The sequence below is a fragment of the Triticum aestivum genome, chromosome 3A (assembly GCF_018294505.1).
Source record: "Triticum aestivum cultivar Chinese Spring chromosome 3A, IWGSC CS RefSeq v2.1, whole genome shotgun sequence".
In the NCBI taxonomy this organism is placed as follows: domain Eukaryota; kingdom Viridiplantae; phylum Streptophyta; class Magnoliopsida; order Poales; family Poaceae; genus Triticum; species Triticum aestivum.
This window is the reverse complement of record NC_057800.1, coordinates 615124532-615141879: the sequence shown is the minus strand read 5'-3', so window position 1 is coordinate 615141879 and position 17348 is coordinate 615124532. Positions and strand designations below refer to the sequence as shown.

Genomic DNA, 17348 nt, shown 5'->3' with positions numbered 1-17348 from the left:
ATCTTCTGCCGCTATTTTAGCTTGCAAAGATAGATATGAGCTTAAGAGGTTATTAATTAAATGGAACAAAGAATCACTTAGAGATAAAATGAAACCCGGCCCTGCTTTTGCTACTTCACCTATCTGTGTTCCTGATAAGGATTATGAATTCTCTGTTGATCCTGATATAATTACTTTGGTTGAATCTGATCCGTTTTATGGCTATGAATCTGAAACTGTTGTGGCACATCTTACTAAGTTAAATGATATAGCTGCCCTGTTCACTAATGATGAGAGATCGCGTTACTTCTATATACTCAAAATATTTCCGTTCTCATTAAAGGGTGATGCTAAGATATGGTTTAATTCTCTTGATCCTGGTTGTGTGCGTAGTCCCCAGGATATGATTTATTACTTCTCTGCTAAATATTTCCCTGCTCATAAGAAACAAGCTGCTTTGAGGGAAATATACAACTTCGTGCAAATTAAAGAAGAGAGTCTCCCACAAGCTTGGGGGAGGCTTCTCAAGTTACTTAATGCTTTGCCTGATCATCCTCTTAAGAAACCTGAAATACTTGATATCTTTTATAATGGACTAACCGATGCTTCCAGAGATTACCTGGATAGTTGTGCTGGTTCTCTTTTCAGGGAAAGAACACCGGATGAAGCTGAAATTCTATTGAATAATATGTTGACAAATGAAAATAATTGGGCACCTCCTGAGCCAGCTCCTGAGCCAACTCCTGCTCCAATTACTAAGCCTATTCCTAAACCAACTCTGAAGAAGAGAGGTGTTCTATTTCTCAGTCCCGAAGATATGCAAGAGGCAAACAAATCTATGAAAGAAAAAGGTATTAAAGCTGAAGACGTTAAGAATTTACCTCCTATTGAAGAAATACATGGTCTTAATTCACCGCCTGTTGAAGAAACATATGATCTTAATTCTTTATTTATTGAAGAACCTCCTGATCCCGATATCCCGACACAGGTAGTAAAGGTAAAATCTCTCTATAGATATGATAAAGCTGAAGTCCCTCCTACTAAAATTGCTAGTCAGTGCTTGGATGAGTTTGATAACTTTATGTTTAAGCAAGACGACTTCAATGCTTATTTTGGTAGACAATTAAAAGAAAATGCTTATATGATTAGACGCTTGGGTGATTATATGGCTAATATTAAAGGTGAACTTAAACTTGTTAGCAAACATGCTTCTATGGTTACCACTCAAGTAGAACAAGTACTTAAGGCTCAAAAAGAAGTGCTTAATGAAATGAATAGTAAGAAAAATGATTATGCTGTTAGAGTGGCTACTAGAACTGGTAGAATGACTCAGGAACCTTTGTATCCTGAAGGCCACCCTAAGAGAATCGAGCAAGATTCTCAAAGAAATAATATTGATGTTCCTAGTTCTTCTAAAAAGAAGAAGAAGAAAAATGATAGAACTGTGCAAACTTCTAGTGAACCTATTGCTGAACCACCTGATAATCCAAATGATATTTCTATGTCTGATGCTGAAACACAATCTGGTAATGAACATGAACCTAATGAAAATATTAATGATGATGTTCATGATGATGCTCAACCTAGTAATGATAATGATGTAGAAATTGAACCTGCTGTTGATCTTGATAACCCACAATCAAAGAATCAACGTTATGATAAAAGAGACTTTGTTGCTAGGAAACATGGTAAAGAAAGGGAACCTTGGGTTGAGAAACCCATGCCTTTTCCTCCGAAACCATCCAAGAAAAAGGATGATGAGGATTTTGAGCGCTTTGCTGAAATGATTAGGCCTATCTTTTTGCGTATGCGATTAACTGATGTGCTCAAAACAAATCCTTATGCTAAATATATGAAGGATATCATTACTAATAAAAGAAAGATACCGGAAGCTGAAATTTCCACCATGCTTGCTAATTATACTTTTAAGGGTGGAATACCAAAGAAACTTGGAGATCCTGGAGTACCTACTATACCTTGCTCCATTAAAAGAAATTATATTAAAACTGCTTTATGTGATCTTGGAGCCGGTGTTAGTGTTATGCCTCTCTCTTTATATCATAGACTTGACTTGAATAAGTTGACACCTACTGAAATATCTTTGCAAATGGCTGATAAATCAACTGCTATACCTGTCGGTATTTGTGAGGATGTGCCTGTTGTGGTTGCAAACGTTACTATTTTAACGGACTTTGTTATTCTTGATATTCCCGAGGATGATAGTATGTCTATTATTCTTGGAAGACCTTTTCTTAATACTGCAGGGGCTGTTATTGATTGCAACAAAGGCAATGTCACTTTTCATGTTAATGGTAATGAGCATACGGTACACTTTCCGAGGAAACAACCTCAAGTTCATAGTATCAACTCTATTGGAAAAATTCCATCGATTATATTTGGAGGTTTTGAATTTCCTCTTCCTACTGTCAAGAAGAAATATGATATTCTTATTATTGGGGATGTGCATATCCCCGTTGAGGTAACTTAGTGTATTCGAAATTTCTCCGGTTTCATGATTATCGGAATGAGTTTGTTAACAAGACTTGATCAACCTTGTTAGTGGATTCTTTTTGATGAGCATGAGATGGATGAAACTAGAAGCACAACCTTCTGTACCCTCTCTTTACTTTCTGTTATTTATATTAAATAAAGTAAAATAGTATTTTTCTGTCTGTTTCCTGACTTATCCGTGCAATATAAAAATATCCCGAAAATAAAAGTCCTCAGAATAACATGCCAATTTAATATGATTTTTCGGGAATATTTGAGGATTTACTGTGCAAAAATTACCGCGGGAGGAGCTGCCACCTGGCCACGAGGGTGGTGGGCGCCCCCAGGCGCCCCCTGCCTCGTGGGCCCATGGTGGCCCTCCTCCACTTATCCCAGCACCCATCTTCTTCCTCTGTCTCACACAAACCCGAAAAACCAACTCAAGCACGAGTTCCAGCCACTTTTGCTGTGATTTTCGATCTCCTTGCTCAAAGCACCTCTCGCAAAACTGCTTGGGGAGATTGTTCCTTGGTATGTGACTCCTCCATTGGTCCAATTAGTTTTTGTTCTAGTGCTTTATTCTTTGCAAATTTGTGCTGCATAGGTGACCATGTTCTTGAGCTTGCATGTCAAATTTATATGGTTCCAAGTAGTTCTAATGCTTGATATAGGCTCTAGGCACTTGTAGGAGTAGTTGCTATCAGTTTTATTAAGTTGGTTCACTTTTGTTTGAAGTTACTAAAAATTTCAGATTATTTCAGAAAAATAATGAGGAGATTTTTGAGGGGCTCATCGAGCCAAAGCTCGAAGGAAAAGGCACCGAAGCCTAAGTATAATTTGCCGCGCACCGCGGAGATTCGGGCGTGTGAATGGCCTTCTGAAGATTTCTTGAGAGCAGCCGGTATCTATGAAGATTTTCATGAATTGGCTCACAATGCAGGCCTCACCGCTTTCCTCCACGACCAATGCGATCAGTATCTCTTACTCACAAATACTTTTGTGCAAAACTTTCATTTTCATTCTAGGAACTCACCACCTACGGTGGAGTTTCATTTATATGATGAGCATAAGGAGATGTCACTTTATGATTTCTGTCGGATTTGTTTAGTCCCTTTTGAGGGCAAGACAGAAGAACCACATCATGATGATGTGGCTGGGTTTATTGATACTATCACTGTAGGAGAAACTAGGAAGGTTTCCGATGCACGAATCACTAGCATACATTTTCCTGTTTTACGTTACTTTGCATTATTTGCTAGTCGTTGTTTAATTGGACGCGGAAACTGTGGAAACCTTAGTATCCCTGATATCATTATTCTGCACCACGGTTTATACAGTGATAACACTTTTAGTATGGGCAGTATTATTGCTAGACGGTTAAGTATGAACCGTACCAAAGGCCCCATCTTTGGAGGCGTCTATGCCACACGCCTAGCTGCACATTTTAACATACCTATTAGGCATGCTGAGAAGGAAGAAATGGTGCTGCCCCGTGTTTATCTAGATCATAAAAGTATGGTGGCACATGATTTTATTGTTAAGAATAGGGCAGGAGAGCTTAAGTATCAATTGTTCTTTAACAAACATCATCCTGAGACTATTACCCTGCCTGCTCCTTCTTTGTTTAATTTTGTAGGACCCTACCTCGTTATGTGGGTTGCCGTCCAAGCTTACAAGAATCCTGCACCAGCCCCGGAACAGGAGCCACAAGATGAGCCTCCACGACAATCTGTTTATTCTTGGGATCCAGAGATGACTGTCAGCCAGTGGCAGTCAGAGTCCTCTTCTTCATCACAGTATGATCCCAACTATTCTTCCTCATCATAGTACGACCCCAACAACTATTATTATGGATATCCGCCAGGCCAGCCATGGCTATAGACCAACTTAAGCCAAAAGCCTAAGCTTGGGGGAGTACGTATTTCTCACGACATTACATTTATGTTCACACACACTCATTGCTAGATGTCGGTGCTCATACTTTTTCACTGTAATATCCATGCTAGTTTATTTTCTTTTTCCCTGCTTTCTTCTTGTGTGTTTGTTAAACCTTAAGAAAAACCAAAAAATTAGTAGTAGTTTATTTTTCTGCTGTAGTAGTAATAATTAAAAAGAAAACCCAAAAATATTTCCCGTTCTTCTTTTGCTTGTTGGGAGCTTTCCCGTGTAAATAGTTTTATTTCTTTTTTTCTTTGGGGGTCAGTAGGAGAAGACCATAATTAAATTGTTGAAGTGGCTCTTATATGCATTATTGTTGATTTAACCAAGAGCCCGTATTGCCTTGTCTTCTCCTGTTTATTGAATGCTCGCAGATTCCAGCTTAGTCCAATGCACGTACACTCTTATTATTATTCACGCCGTTCGGTCGTGCAAGTGAAAGGCAATTATGATGATATATGATGGACTGACTGAGATGAGAAAAGCTGGTATGAACTCGACCTCTTTTGTTTTTGTAAATATGATGAGTCCCTCGTTCTTGATTCAGCTTATTATGAATAAACATGTTTGCAATGACAATTAGAGATCATAGTTGCTTGTGCCATGCTTGATTAGCTATGAGTTATAATGGTTTACCTTGTGTGCCAACATGCTATTGAGATGGTTATGATGTGGTATGATGGGGTGGTATCCTCCTTTGAATGATTTAAGTGACTTGACTTGGCACATGTTCACGCATGTAGTTGAAACAAAATCAACATGGCCTTCACGATATTTATGTTCGTGGTGGATTATATCCTACTCATGCTTGCATCCAATGTTTATTAATTTTAATGCATGTACATGGCTGTTGTCGCTCTCTAGTTGGTCGCTTCCCAGTCTTTTGCTAGCCTTCACTTGTACTAAGCGGGAATACTGCTTGTGCATCCAATCCCTTAAACCCCAAAGTTATTCCAGATGAGTCCACCATACCTTCCTATATGCGGTATCTACCTGCCGTTCCAAGTAAATTTGTATGTGCCAAACTCTAAACCTTCAAATAAACATTCTGTTTTGTATGCTCGAATAGCTCATGTATCAACCAAGGTTGTCCTTATCTTCCGTGTTAGGCGGGTTATTCTCAAGAGGAGTGGACTCCGCTCCTCACTCACGAGAAAATGGCTGGTCACCGGGATGCCCAGTCCCATGCTTTATGCAAACTAAATCAAAATTAATTGCAAACAAAACTCCCCCTGGGACCTGATGTATGTTGGAGGCACTCGTTGTTTCGAGCAAGCCATGGATTGATGCTTGTTGGTGGAGGGGGAGTATAAACTTTACCATTCTGTTTGGGAACCGCCTATAATGTGTTTAGCATGGAAGATATCGCCATCTCTTAGTTGTTACGTTGACAATGAAAGTATACCGCTCAAAATACAATTTATCTCTATTTCAAAACTGAGCTCTGGCACCTCTACAAATCCCTGCTTCCCTCTGCGAAGGGCCTATCCATTTACTTTTATGTTGAGTCATCACCCTCTTATTAAAAAGCACTAGCTCAAGAGGACAACTGTCATTTGCATTCATCACTATTAATTTATATTGGGTGTGACTATGATTGGATCTCTTTTACCATGAATTACAGTGTCTAGTCAGTCCTTGATCTTTAAAGGTGCTCTGCATTTATGTTTTGCGGTCTCAGAAAGGGCTAGCGAGATACCATCTTGTTATATCATATTATGATTGTTTTGAGAAAGTGTTGTCATCCGAGATTTATTATTATGGCTTGCTAGTTGATTATGCTATTGATATGAGTAATTATGAGACCTGAGAATTATTGCAAATGTGGTTAGTTATGATCTATGCTGAAAACTTGAATGCTGGCTTGACATAGTTACAACAACAAGAGCAAACAAAGTTTGTAAAAGTTTTTCTTTCTCTCTTTCAGTTTGTCAACTGAATTGCTTGAGGACAAGCAAGGGTTTAAGCTTGGGGGAGTTGATACGTCTCCGTCGTATCTACTTTTTCAAACACTTTTGCCCTTGTTTTGGACTCTAACTTGTATGATTTGAATGGAACTAACCCGGACTGACGCTGTTTTCAGCAGAATTTCCATGGTGTTGTTTTATATGCAGAAAACAAATATTCTCGGAATGACCTGAAACTCCACGGAACATCTTAGAAAAAAATCCTCGCCAAAGATGAAGACCAGGGGGCCCACACCCTTCTCATGAGGGTGGGGGGCGCCCCCCTAGGGCGCGCCCCCCTACCTTGTGGGCCCCCTAGATGCCCTCCGACGCCAACTCCAACTCTATATATTTGCTTTTGGAGAGAAAAAAATCAGAGAGAAGAAATCATCGCGTTTTACGATACGGAGCCGCCGCCAAGCCCTAAAACCTCTTGGGAGAGCTGATCTGGAGTCCGTTCGGGGCTTCGGAGATGGGGATTCATCGCCGTCGTCATCATCAACCATCCTCCATCACCAATTTCATGATGCTCACCGCCGTGCGTGAGTAATTCCATCGTAGGCTTGCTGGACGGTGATGGGTTGGATGAGATTTATCATGTAATCGAGTTAGTTTTGTTAGGGTTTGATCCCTAGTATCCACTATGTTCTGAGATTGATGTTGCTATGACTTTGCTATGCTTAATGCTTGTCACTAGGGCCCGAGTGCCATGATTTCAGATCTGAACCTATTATGTTTTCATGAATATATGTGAGTTCTTGATCCTATCTTGCAAGTCTATAGTCACCTACTATGTGTTATGATCCGGCAACCCCGAAGTGACAATAATCGGGACCACTCCCGGTGATGACCATAGTTTGAGGAGTTCATGTATTCACTATGTGCTAATGCTTTGTTCCGGTTCTCTATTAAAAGGAGGCCTTAATATCCCTTAGTTTCCGATAGGACCCCGCTGCCACGGGAGGGTAGGACAAAAGATGTCATGCAAGTTCTTTTCCATAAGCACGTATGACTATATACGGAATACATGCCTACATTACATTGATGAATTGGAGCTAGTTCTGTGCCACCCTATGTTATGACTTACATGATGAACCGCATCCGGCATAATTATCCATCACTGATCCGGTGCCTACGAGTTTTCCATATACTGGTTCTCGCTTATTTACTTTCCTGCTGCTACTGTTACAATCACTACAAAATACCAAAAACATTACTTTTGCTGTCTTTACTTTTGTTGCCGCTACCATCACTATCATATTACTTCGCTACTAAACACTTTGCTGCAGATACTAAGTTTCCAGGTGTGGTTGAATTGACAACTTAGCTGCTAATACTTGAGAATATTCTTTGGCTCCCCTTGTGTCGAATCAATAAATTTGGGTTGAATACTCTACCCTCGAAAGCTGTTGCGATCCCCTATACTTGTGGGTTATCATACGACAACATGACCGGAGGAGCAAACGGTGGAGGGGGGCACCGCACACGGCTAAGAAACAATTGATGTGCCTAGAGGTGCCCCCCCGCCCCTGTACATAAAGGAGGGAGAGAGGAGGAGGCTGACCTAGGGCGCGCCAAGTGGGGAGGAATCCCACTTGGACTCCTAGTCCTATTCGCCCCTCCTTCTATCGGAGGGGGAAAGGGGGAAGAAGAGGGAGAGGGAGAAGGAAAGGGGGGCCGCGCCCCCTCCCCTTGTCCAATTCGGACTCCCCATGGGGGGCACCCCCTTGTGGGATGCATTGCCTCTCCCCTATGGCCCATATGGCCCATTACTTCCCCCGGGGGGTTCCGATAACCCCTCGGTACTCCGATAAAAACACGAAACACTTTGGAACCATTCCGGTGTCCGAATACTATCGTCCAATATATAAATCTTTACCTCTCGACCATTTCAAGACTCCTTGTCATATCCGTGATCTCATCCGGGTCTCAAACAATCTTCGGTTCACCAAAACACATAACTCATAATACAAATCATCATCGAACGTTAAGCGTGCGGACCCTACGGGTTCGAGAACTATATAGACATGACCGAGACACCTCTCTGGTCAATAACCAACAGTGGAACCTGGATGCTCATATTGATTTCTACATATTCTATGAAGATCTTTATCGGTCAAACCGCAATGACAACATACGTCATTCCCTTTGTCATCGGTATGTTACTTGCCCAAGATTCGATCGTCGGTATCTTCATACCTAGTTCAATCTCGTTACCGGCAAGTCTTTTTACTCGTTCTGTAATACATCATACAACAACTAACTCATTAGTCACATTGCTTGCAAGGCTTATCATGATGTGGATTACCGAGAGGGCTCAGAGATACCTCTCCGATACTCGAAGTGACAAATCCTAATCTCGATCTATGCCAACCCAACAAACACCTTCGAAGATACTTGTAGAGCATCTTTATGATCACCCAGTTACGTTGTGACGTTTGATAGCACACAAGGTATTCCTCCTGTATTCAGGACTTGCATAATCTCATAGTCAAAGAAATATGTATAAGTCATGAAGAAAGCAATAGCAATAAAACTTAACGATCATTATGCTAAGCTAACGAATGAGTCTTGTTCATCACATCATTCTCCTAATGATGTGATCTCGTTCATCAAATGACAACACATGTCCATGGTTAGGAAACTTAACCATCTTTGATTAACGAGCTAGTCTAGTAGAGGCTTACTAGGGACACTTTGTTTTGTCTATGTATTCACACCTGCATCAAGTTTCGGGTTAATACAATTATAGCATGAATAATAAACATTTATTATGATATAAGGAAATATAAAATAACAACTTTATTATTGCCTCTAGGGATATTTCCTTCAGCATCAACCACGCCGCCCCCCAGAGGTCCTCAACTCACGCCTCACACTGTAGGTCAAACCCTTGTGGGAGTCCCATCGGATCTGGCCACCCGATGCAGCCCTACCAGCAGCCGCCGCACTTCGATCAGGCTCTATGACGCCGCTGCGCTGCCCGAGAACGACCACGCCGTCGCCCAGCTTACCCGCTACCGCACCACTGTGCCCCACGACAGCCAGCGCCTCCACCTGATGCGACTGACCTACGACGCACCAGCCGAGGGGAGAGGAGGACGAGGCACCGCCGTCGCGCCAACATGGCTTTACCCTTTGGCGCCTGACGACAATGGCAAGGGAGGAAGGATGGGAGGAATGGTTGGGAGGTCCGGTGGCTAGGGTTCCTCCCGTGCTGCCCGCGGGAGCGACATGCGGGCGAGAATTGCATCACAAAAAGATTGTCCTCGATCGTTCAATCTTGACCTCACAGACATGGTCCCAAGCCGACCGCATATTCATGTGAAACGCATGCTCTATGTGAACTCGAGCAATATCTATTCATCTAGTTTCTTCCTTCCTATGAGGTGTTTCCTCCTCAATAACTTCATCATCTAGATCTTCTTCTCGAAGCCCCAATCTTGCCATTAATCCCTTGACGTACTTCCGCCCAGCCGTGCCGAACAAGGAGTCATGTTTGCCATGCCATGCTAAAACCCTAGCAAGCCAATCTCTAGGCAGAGAAGCCGAAACCCATCCTAGCAAATCAACCGTCGTCGATCCAAGGCCGGGGCAGCGCTACTAGACCACCCCTTCACTAGCTCAAGATCTCCAGTAGCAGGATGGATGCCAAAATGGGAAGTTTACTAAGCACCGACATGGACGCCGCCGGAGATAACATGAAACCCTACTCAAAGGGGATGCGCATGATTCGCAAATGCCACCCGTGGTGGTCCTCCCTATGACACGCCCTTGAATTACGAATACTTTTTTTTTGAAGTTGAATTACGAATACTTAGCGAGTAAGGAAGAACCAAATCGAAATTTTCAAAATCGAAACCGGAGCAGCGGTAACTGAAACGGAGTGACGCAGCAGGGCGGTGCACGTTTTACGGCAAGACAGCCTGGACACAGCAGCAGAGTGACGCCCGGAGCCGAGTGACGCGAAAACTTTCGTCGAAATTCCACGTGGCGGCCGGGCCGCGGCCCCCCGGGAGGACCCCGCGGTCCACGTGGGCAACCAGCGAGCGCCTTTTGCTGCCTCCGGCCTCCGCGTCAGCCACTGGGACCAGACCAAACAGCACTCAAACTCTCTCTCCCCCCGCACCCCCGACCCCCCACCCCTTTTCCTTTCCCCCGTCGGTTTCGGTTGCCCCTTCCTCCCTCCTCTCTTCCCTTACAAGAATCGCTCGAATCTGTCGGGGCGAGCGCAGAGGCAGCGCGCGGCCGGCACGGAGACAGGGAGGAGTCGCCCGAGAGGTTCCGCGTCCGTCCGCGAGCGAGGCAGCGAGAGAGGGGAGTGAGATGGACGCCGCCGGCGCCGGCGCGAGCAACGGGGGGCTGCTGTACCACGAGGTGCAGGAGGGGAAGCTGTGCGCCGTGCACTGCGTCAACACCGCCCTGCAGGGCCCCTTCTTCTCCGAGTTCGACCTCGCCGCGCTCGCCGCCGACCTCGACCAGCGCGAGCGCCAGGTCATGCTGCAGGGCGCGCAGGGCGCCGCCACCGTCGCCGCGGGGGACTTCCTCGACGAGGGCGAGGGCTCCCACAACGTCTCCCTCGGCGGCGACTTCAGCATCCAGGTAGATTGCTTTCCCGGCCCTCTTTATTTCCCTAGGTATTTTGCCCTAGGTTAATAATTATTATGTCTGTCGCCCTATGTTCGACATGGCTCGAGACCTGCGGCTGTCGTGCCTTACAATTTTAGGGGAGGTTCGTTGAGATCGATGCTTGATGTGGCTCCTTGCTCCAGTCTAGAACAGGGCCGTCTTTTGGCTTAGGTTAATTCTGTATGTTGCCCTGTTGTTTTGAATCTAATAACACGTGTATTGTTCTTTTGATGGCCGTCTTGAAATGCATAATCCTACCTACGGTGAAGTGATGTTTGGAGTTGTAGGAAATGCATAATCCCACCTGCGGTGAAGTGATGTTCATTTTCATATGTAATAGTTGGAGTCATAGGAAATGCATAATCCTACCTACGGTGAAGTGATGTTTATTCATATGTGATGGTTTGAGTTGTAGGAAATGCATAATCCTACCTGCGGTGAAGTGATGTTCATTCATATGTAATAGTTGGAGTCCTAGGAAATGCATAATCCTACCTACGGTGAAGTGCTGTTTATTCATATGTGATGGTTTGAGTTGTAGGAAATGCATAATCCTACCTGCGGTGAAGTGATGTTCATTCATATGTAATAGTTGGAGTCATAGGAAATGCATAATCCTACCTACGGTGAAGTGATGTTTAATCATATGTGATAGTTGGAGTCCTAGAAAATGCATAATCCTACCTGCGGTGAAGTGATGTTTATTCATATGTGATAGTTGGAGTCCTAGGAAATGCATAGTCCATGTGTTCTTATTGGCACACATGGAGGCACCACAGTTGGATCATTGATCCACGAACATAGGTGAAGCCATATCATCCTTGCCAAAGCCAAGGCATATACTGTGGGAACAATATGGATCTGTAGCCATTGGCATTGCCATCGGCTACTTAGCAAAGTTACTTTGTTAGGCTTGGAGTACAATGTGTTAAGCAAGATATTTCCTATAGGCTTGCTCTTTTTGCATCACTTGAAAAGGCTGTCTATAGTTGATTCTGAAGTGGTTGTATTGAAAATGGCTAGAGTTCTCGTGATAATTTGTACGTACTTCTCTAGGCTACGTACTTGGCTTACGCAAATGCATGGGTCTGCATGATACATCTGTAGTTATTAATTCTGCTGTGATTACACTTGTCCACTTTTATGTACCTTCCGTACACGACGGTTTTAGTCGGTTTTGTTATTTGACTTCTGTCGTCTCCTGAATTTCTTGTGCCAAGAATAATTCAAGCGGATTTGTAGTTATTAATTAATTCTGCTGTTTTGCACGTGCCCACATTTACATACTTTCCGTACGCCTAGCTTTATCAGTTTCATTATTTGAGTTTTGTCGTATCCTGGATTGCTTGCGTTAAGAATCAATTCAAAAGGATTTGTCGTTATTGATTAATGCTGTTGAGATCACACTTGATCACATCTATGTACTTTCCATACTCCGTGCCTTAGTCGGTTTTGTTATTTGAGTTTTGTCGTGTCCTGAATTGCCTGTGTTAAGAATAAATTCAAGTGGATTTGTAGTTATTAATTAATTCTGCTGTTCTTGCACGTGTCTACATTTGCATACTTTCCGTATGCCTAGCTTTATCAGTTTTGTTATTCGAGTTTTGTCGTGTCCTGAACTGCTTTGCGTTAAGAATCATTTCAAACAGATTTGTAGTTATTGATTAATGCTGTTGAGACCAGTCCACATGTATGTACTTTCCGTACGACGTGCCTTAGTTGGTTTTGTTATTTGAGTTTTGTCGTGTCCTGAATTGTTGTGTTAAGAATAAACTCAAGTGAATTTATAGTTATTGATTAATGCTGTTGAGATCACACTTGATCACATCTATGTACTTTCCATACTCCGTGCCTTAGTCGGTTTTGTTATTTGAGTTTAATCGTGTCCTGAATTGCTTGTGTTAAGAATAAATTCAAGTGGATGTGCAGTTATTAATTAATTCTGCTGTTCTTGCACGTGTCCACATTTTCATACTTTCCGTACACCTAGCTTTATCGGTTTTGTTATTTGAGTTTTGCTGTGTCCAGAATTGCTTGCCCTAAGAGTCAATTCAAACGAATTTGTAGTTATTGATTAGTGCTGTTGAGTTCAGTCCACATGTATGTACTTTCCGTACGCCATGCCTTAATCGGTTTTGTTGTTTGAGTTTTGTCGTGTCCATTTATGTACTTTCTGTACTCCATGCTCTTGGTTGATTTTGTTATTGGAGTTTTGTCGTGTCCTCAATTGCTTGTGTTAAGAATAACTTCAAGCGGACCTGTAGTTATTAATTAATTATGTGGCGATTACATGTGTCCATATTTATGTACTTTCCATATTCTTTTAGTCGGTTTTGTTATTTGAGTTTTCTTGTGTCCTGATTTGCTTGTTTTTTAAGAATAAATTCAAGTGGACTCCTAGTTACTAATTTTGCTGTGATCTACAGTTGCCCATAGTATTTTCCGTATGCCTTGTTATTTAAGTTTTGTTGTACTGAATTTCTTACGTTAAGAATAACTTAAAGCAGATTTTTCAATATTTATTCCGCGGGATAAGAGCAAATTCAAGCCTATTGCTGTCTAGGTTTCACCTTATCCCTGAATAGTTCTGAAATCAACTATGTTAGCTAGTATTAAACTTGGTAAATGGTTTGACCTTATGACGGTCAGTTCTTTGACTCGAAGTCCTGAATCAATCCTGCAAGGTTAATTTATGATCATATGAGTTCCTAGGTAAACGGTTATATATTATTAAAATGTGCAATCACTATATATGTGCAAATGAGAACATGAGATGTGTTTGCATTTGTATTCTGTTATATCTCTAATTCTAGCAATATCCACATTATTTTATAATTCAGGTAAATATACAACAGCAAAATATGTGGCAACACAAAATAAAAATACTAACAATTTGCCAAGTCAATTAACTGGCAGTGGTCTAGTTTGTTGGTCAAGCGTGCTAGTTACATCATTTTGCTTGTGTGATATGAATCTGCTTTTGTTAGCATACCAATTAGAGAAGGCATTTTCTAGTCAATAACACAACCAGCTGAGTGTTTTGATTCTCAGTGCCCATTACTAAGAACCACACCATGTAATGCAAACAATTAAAAAGAAAAGCATGGAAGGAAGAGAATGCTACTGTGTATATGTATTTTGAAGTCTTTGTATCTGTTCTGGAATATGATTTGATCCGAAATGCAAGCACAAATTATATGAGTATTTACCACTCCTTATTCAAGTAATCTTATTTCTGCAGTACGTAACACTAAAGGATTTAGGGACTCGACATATGATATTGTTATCTTTTCAGCATTATTTATCTTCCATGCATGTCTATGAAGTTGTCATTGGTTTGAAGTGTACAGCTCTAACATTAACCATACGGTTCAATTTGCTTGCTAAATTCCTATTATCGTCTGTTTCCTCATCTGGCTAACAAAATATTTATTTTAAACAAGTCCTCCGTCTTTCTATGAAGGGTTAGAGTGGCACAAAAGGCTGACCAGTGCATGGTCATGTGCTCCGTTTTGCGCTTTTTTCACTTGCATACATGTGGTATTTGCATTCTCAGTAGTACAGTTAAAATTTAGCAATAATTATATACTCATTTCACAATTTTACCATTATACAGAAGTTTTCAACATAATTAGTTTCTTCCCATACTAGTGATCAATTGTTTGTAATTTTCTCCAACAAACCTAGGTTTGCGTGTTATCTTGCATTTACAGTGTACTGATTGAGTCTTAAGAATGTCATATGCCAGTATGCCATTGATAGTTTACTATAGATGATATATTTACATATTTCTTGCAGGAGATTGCATTTTAGCAAAAAAATTTGGTAGCCTAAGTTACGTATTCGATTTCATATTCGTTTTCTGTGTGGCTTTAGGATCAGGTTTCATTTGAGTAAGTTTTTCCGTTTAGAGGAGCATTTTTTCATGTACCTCTGCTGAATCTGGATTCCCCATGGCAGCGTCTATTTAGGAAGATTATTACATAGTCAAAATCATCTATTTATTTCCATGTGTATGTAGAGTTCATCTGCTTCACTGGCTACAGTTGTGCTGTAGGTTTTGATGCTTGGGGTAGTAAATAGGAAATTCCTTTTTTATTATTATTGCTACAAGTTCTATGCATTGTGATTTTTTAAATTCATTATTATTTGTTGCAATGCACTCCCAAGTTCATATTCTCACCTGGGGAATTTCATGTTACAGGTTCTGCAGAAGGCACTGGAAGTCTGGGACCTCCAAGTTCTTCCCCTTGACTCCCCAGCAGCTGGGTCGTCCCTATTTGACCCAGAGCTAGAAATTGCTTTCATTTGCCACCTTCAGGACCACTGGTTCTGCATCAGGAAGGTGAATGAGGAGTGGTATAACTTCAACAGTCTCTACCCTGCTCCTGAGCATCTGTCAAAGTTCTACCTCTCAGCTTTCATTGACACCCTGAAGGGGGCAGGCTGGAGCATTTTTGCTGTTAGGGGCAATTTCCCTAAAGAGTGTCCCATGGCGACAGAAGGCTCCAATGGTTTCGGGCAGTGGCTGACTCCTGAAGATGCCCGCAAGATAACAGCCTCTTGTAACCAGGTTCCAGCACCCACTCATCAGGGAGCAGTCTCTCAGCTCGGTGGTCAGTCAGCAGGCATGAGTGAAATGGACATCATCGCAGCACAGCAGGAAGAAGCTGACCTGAACGCCGCTATAGCTGCCAGCCTGATGGACGCTGGGGGTCCATTTGGCAGCCACAGTGCACCTCAAGAAGAATCCAGGCCCCAGCCTAGCTATGTGGTGGAGCAAGGAGCTAATGTAACTACCTCTGTCGCAGTGGGCGAAGATAGCTATGTGGTGGAACAAGGAGCTAATGAAGCTGAAGCAAGTGAGCCCGGCAGCGATACCATAGAGGGGTCCGCCCCAGGCAGCTACCCGAGGGAGAGGTCTCCCCCTTCGGAGAGAAGATAGTGGTGAAAGATGATTAGGTCGGTCGTTCCATTCGGGCTGGAACTGTGTTGGACTATACAGACAGAAAGTGAAAAAGGGACCCCAGTGATTCGTTTAAACCGCCCCTCGCGGGGGGCAATGTTGTTCTGAACTTGTAGTTTCGGAGTGCCGTATACTCCTGAGTCTGAACCTGCCTGGATTTTGAACTTTGTCTTCTGTTAATGGTTGTTGTGGAAACTGCATAGAGACTTCTTTTCTTTATATGAAATGAAAACTGCATAGAGACACATGGAGGTTTTGCTTCGTTTTGGTTTTGATATACTTCCTCTTTTACAGATCAGCTTCTCTTTGAATATATGATGTTCATGTTTAGAGTATGAAGGCTCACGTTTTTTGCAGGGTATGGAGGAAATGCTGATCCCCGTCCCGCTGGTGGATCAATCAAAGTTTCTAAAAGGAATCATAGACGATCGTATCGTCGTGTTATTACATGCACTAACAAAATTTAGACGAATATACATTATCTTGTGTGTCCTGCAGAAACAGGTATGGCTTGGATGGTGAACTGGGAGGTGTACATCAGGCACGGGTTCGTTTTGCCCACCGGGGAAAGGGACTCTATGGACCAAGAAGACGACGGCGAAGATGACGAGGCAATGGTGACGTGCAGTAATTTTGAGGAGCACTCGCTGAAGATCTGGAGATGCGCACGAACCGCGAAACAACAATCACAGCGCCTGCACTGCATCATGTCCTGCGAAAGTGCGAAGTACGTACGTGCCCCGAACAGCGCTGGTGAGAGCTCAAGAACACCGTCGTGACGGGCAGGGCACAGCACAGGCTGCTTTTTGGCCGCGGCGTGACGACCTTCCAACCTGTCGGGGCGTGCGTAGTCGGGAACGACGGACACCTGCGCCCGTGTAGTGTGATGTGGCCTCGTACCCGTACGTACTTAACCCAGGCGGGTCACGGGACGGGAGCCAGCCAGGCGTGCTGCTCGCGAGTCGCGACCAGATGCTTTCCTTGGCCGGTCAGGAGCTAGCTCAGTCGGCTAGGTGGGCTCTGGAGTGCCGGGCAGGGAAGGAAGGAAGGAAGGTACACCGGCGCGTGCGAATCGTTTGCTCCGTCACGGGATGACGGGGTGCTGCCGTGCTGCCGTGCTGGGCGCTCTGCCCGCCACGGCGTGCCGTCCTCCCTCCGCACGCTGGAGAGCAGAGCTCAGTTCAGCGGTGCGTGCCTACGTACGACCTGAGGAAAAGAAAACACGACATGTTCGGGGATCGAGTGGAGTTTTGACAAGTCGGCAGACGGATCAGCACTAAGCACGGAGGCACGATAACCTCCACGTGGTTCGTACTTTCTACCCACGGCCATGGCCGGACGGACGCACGGCCGGGTTCCGTCCCTGTCGCGCCAAATGGACTCGATCGAGAGCAACGTTG

At 43.3% G+C, this 17348-nt stretch overlaps 1 protein-coding gene across 1 annotated transcript; it reads left to right on the top strand.

The window, feature by feature from the left end:
- Positions 1 to 10490: 10490 nt before the first annotated feature.
- Positions 10491 to 16193, top strand: LOC123062615 (putative ataxin-3 homolog). The gene is made up of 2 exons (XM_044486201.1): positions 10491 to 10955; positions 15187 to 16193. The coding sequence occupies exons 1-2, from the start codon at positions 10680 to 10682 to the stop codon at positions 15925 to 15927; spliced, it is 1017 nt and encodes a 338-aa protein (XP_044342136.1). The 5' UTR covers positions 10491 to 10679; the 3' UTR covers positions 15928 to 16193.
- The last annotated feature ends 1155 nt before the right edge of the window (positions 16194 to 17348 follow it).

What these genes read in the sequence shown, in the direction of transcription:
- LOC123062615 (XM_044486201.1), top strand. Translation starts at nt 10,680, where the DNA reads ATGGACGCCGCCGGCGCCGGCGCGAGCAACGGGGGGCTGCTGTACCAC. An exon ending in GCGGCGACTTCAGCATCCAG is followed by an intron (nt 10,956 to 15,186) that starts GTAGATTGCTTT and finishes TTCATGTTACAG; the next exon opens with GTTCTGCAGAAGGCACTGGA.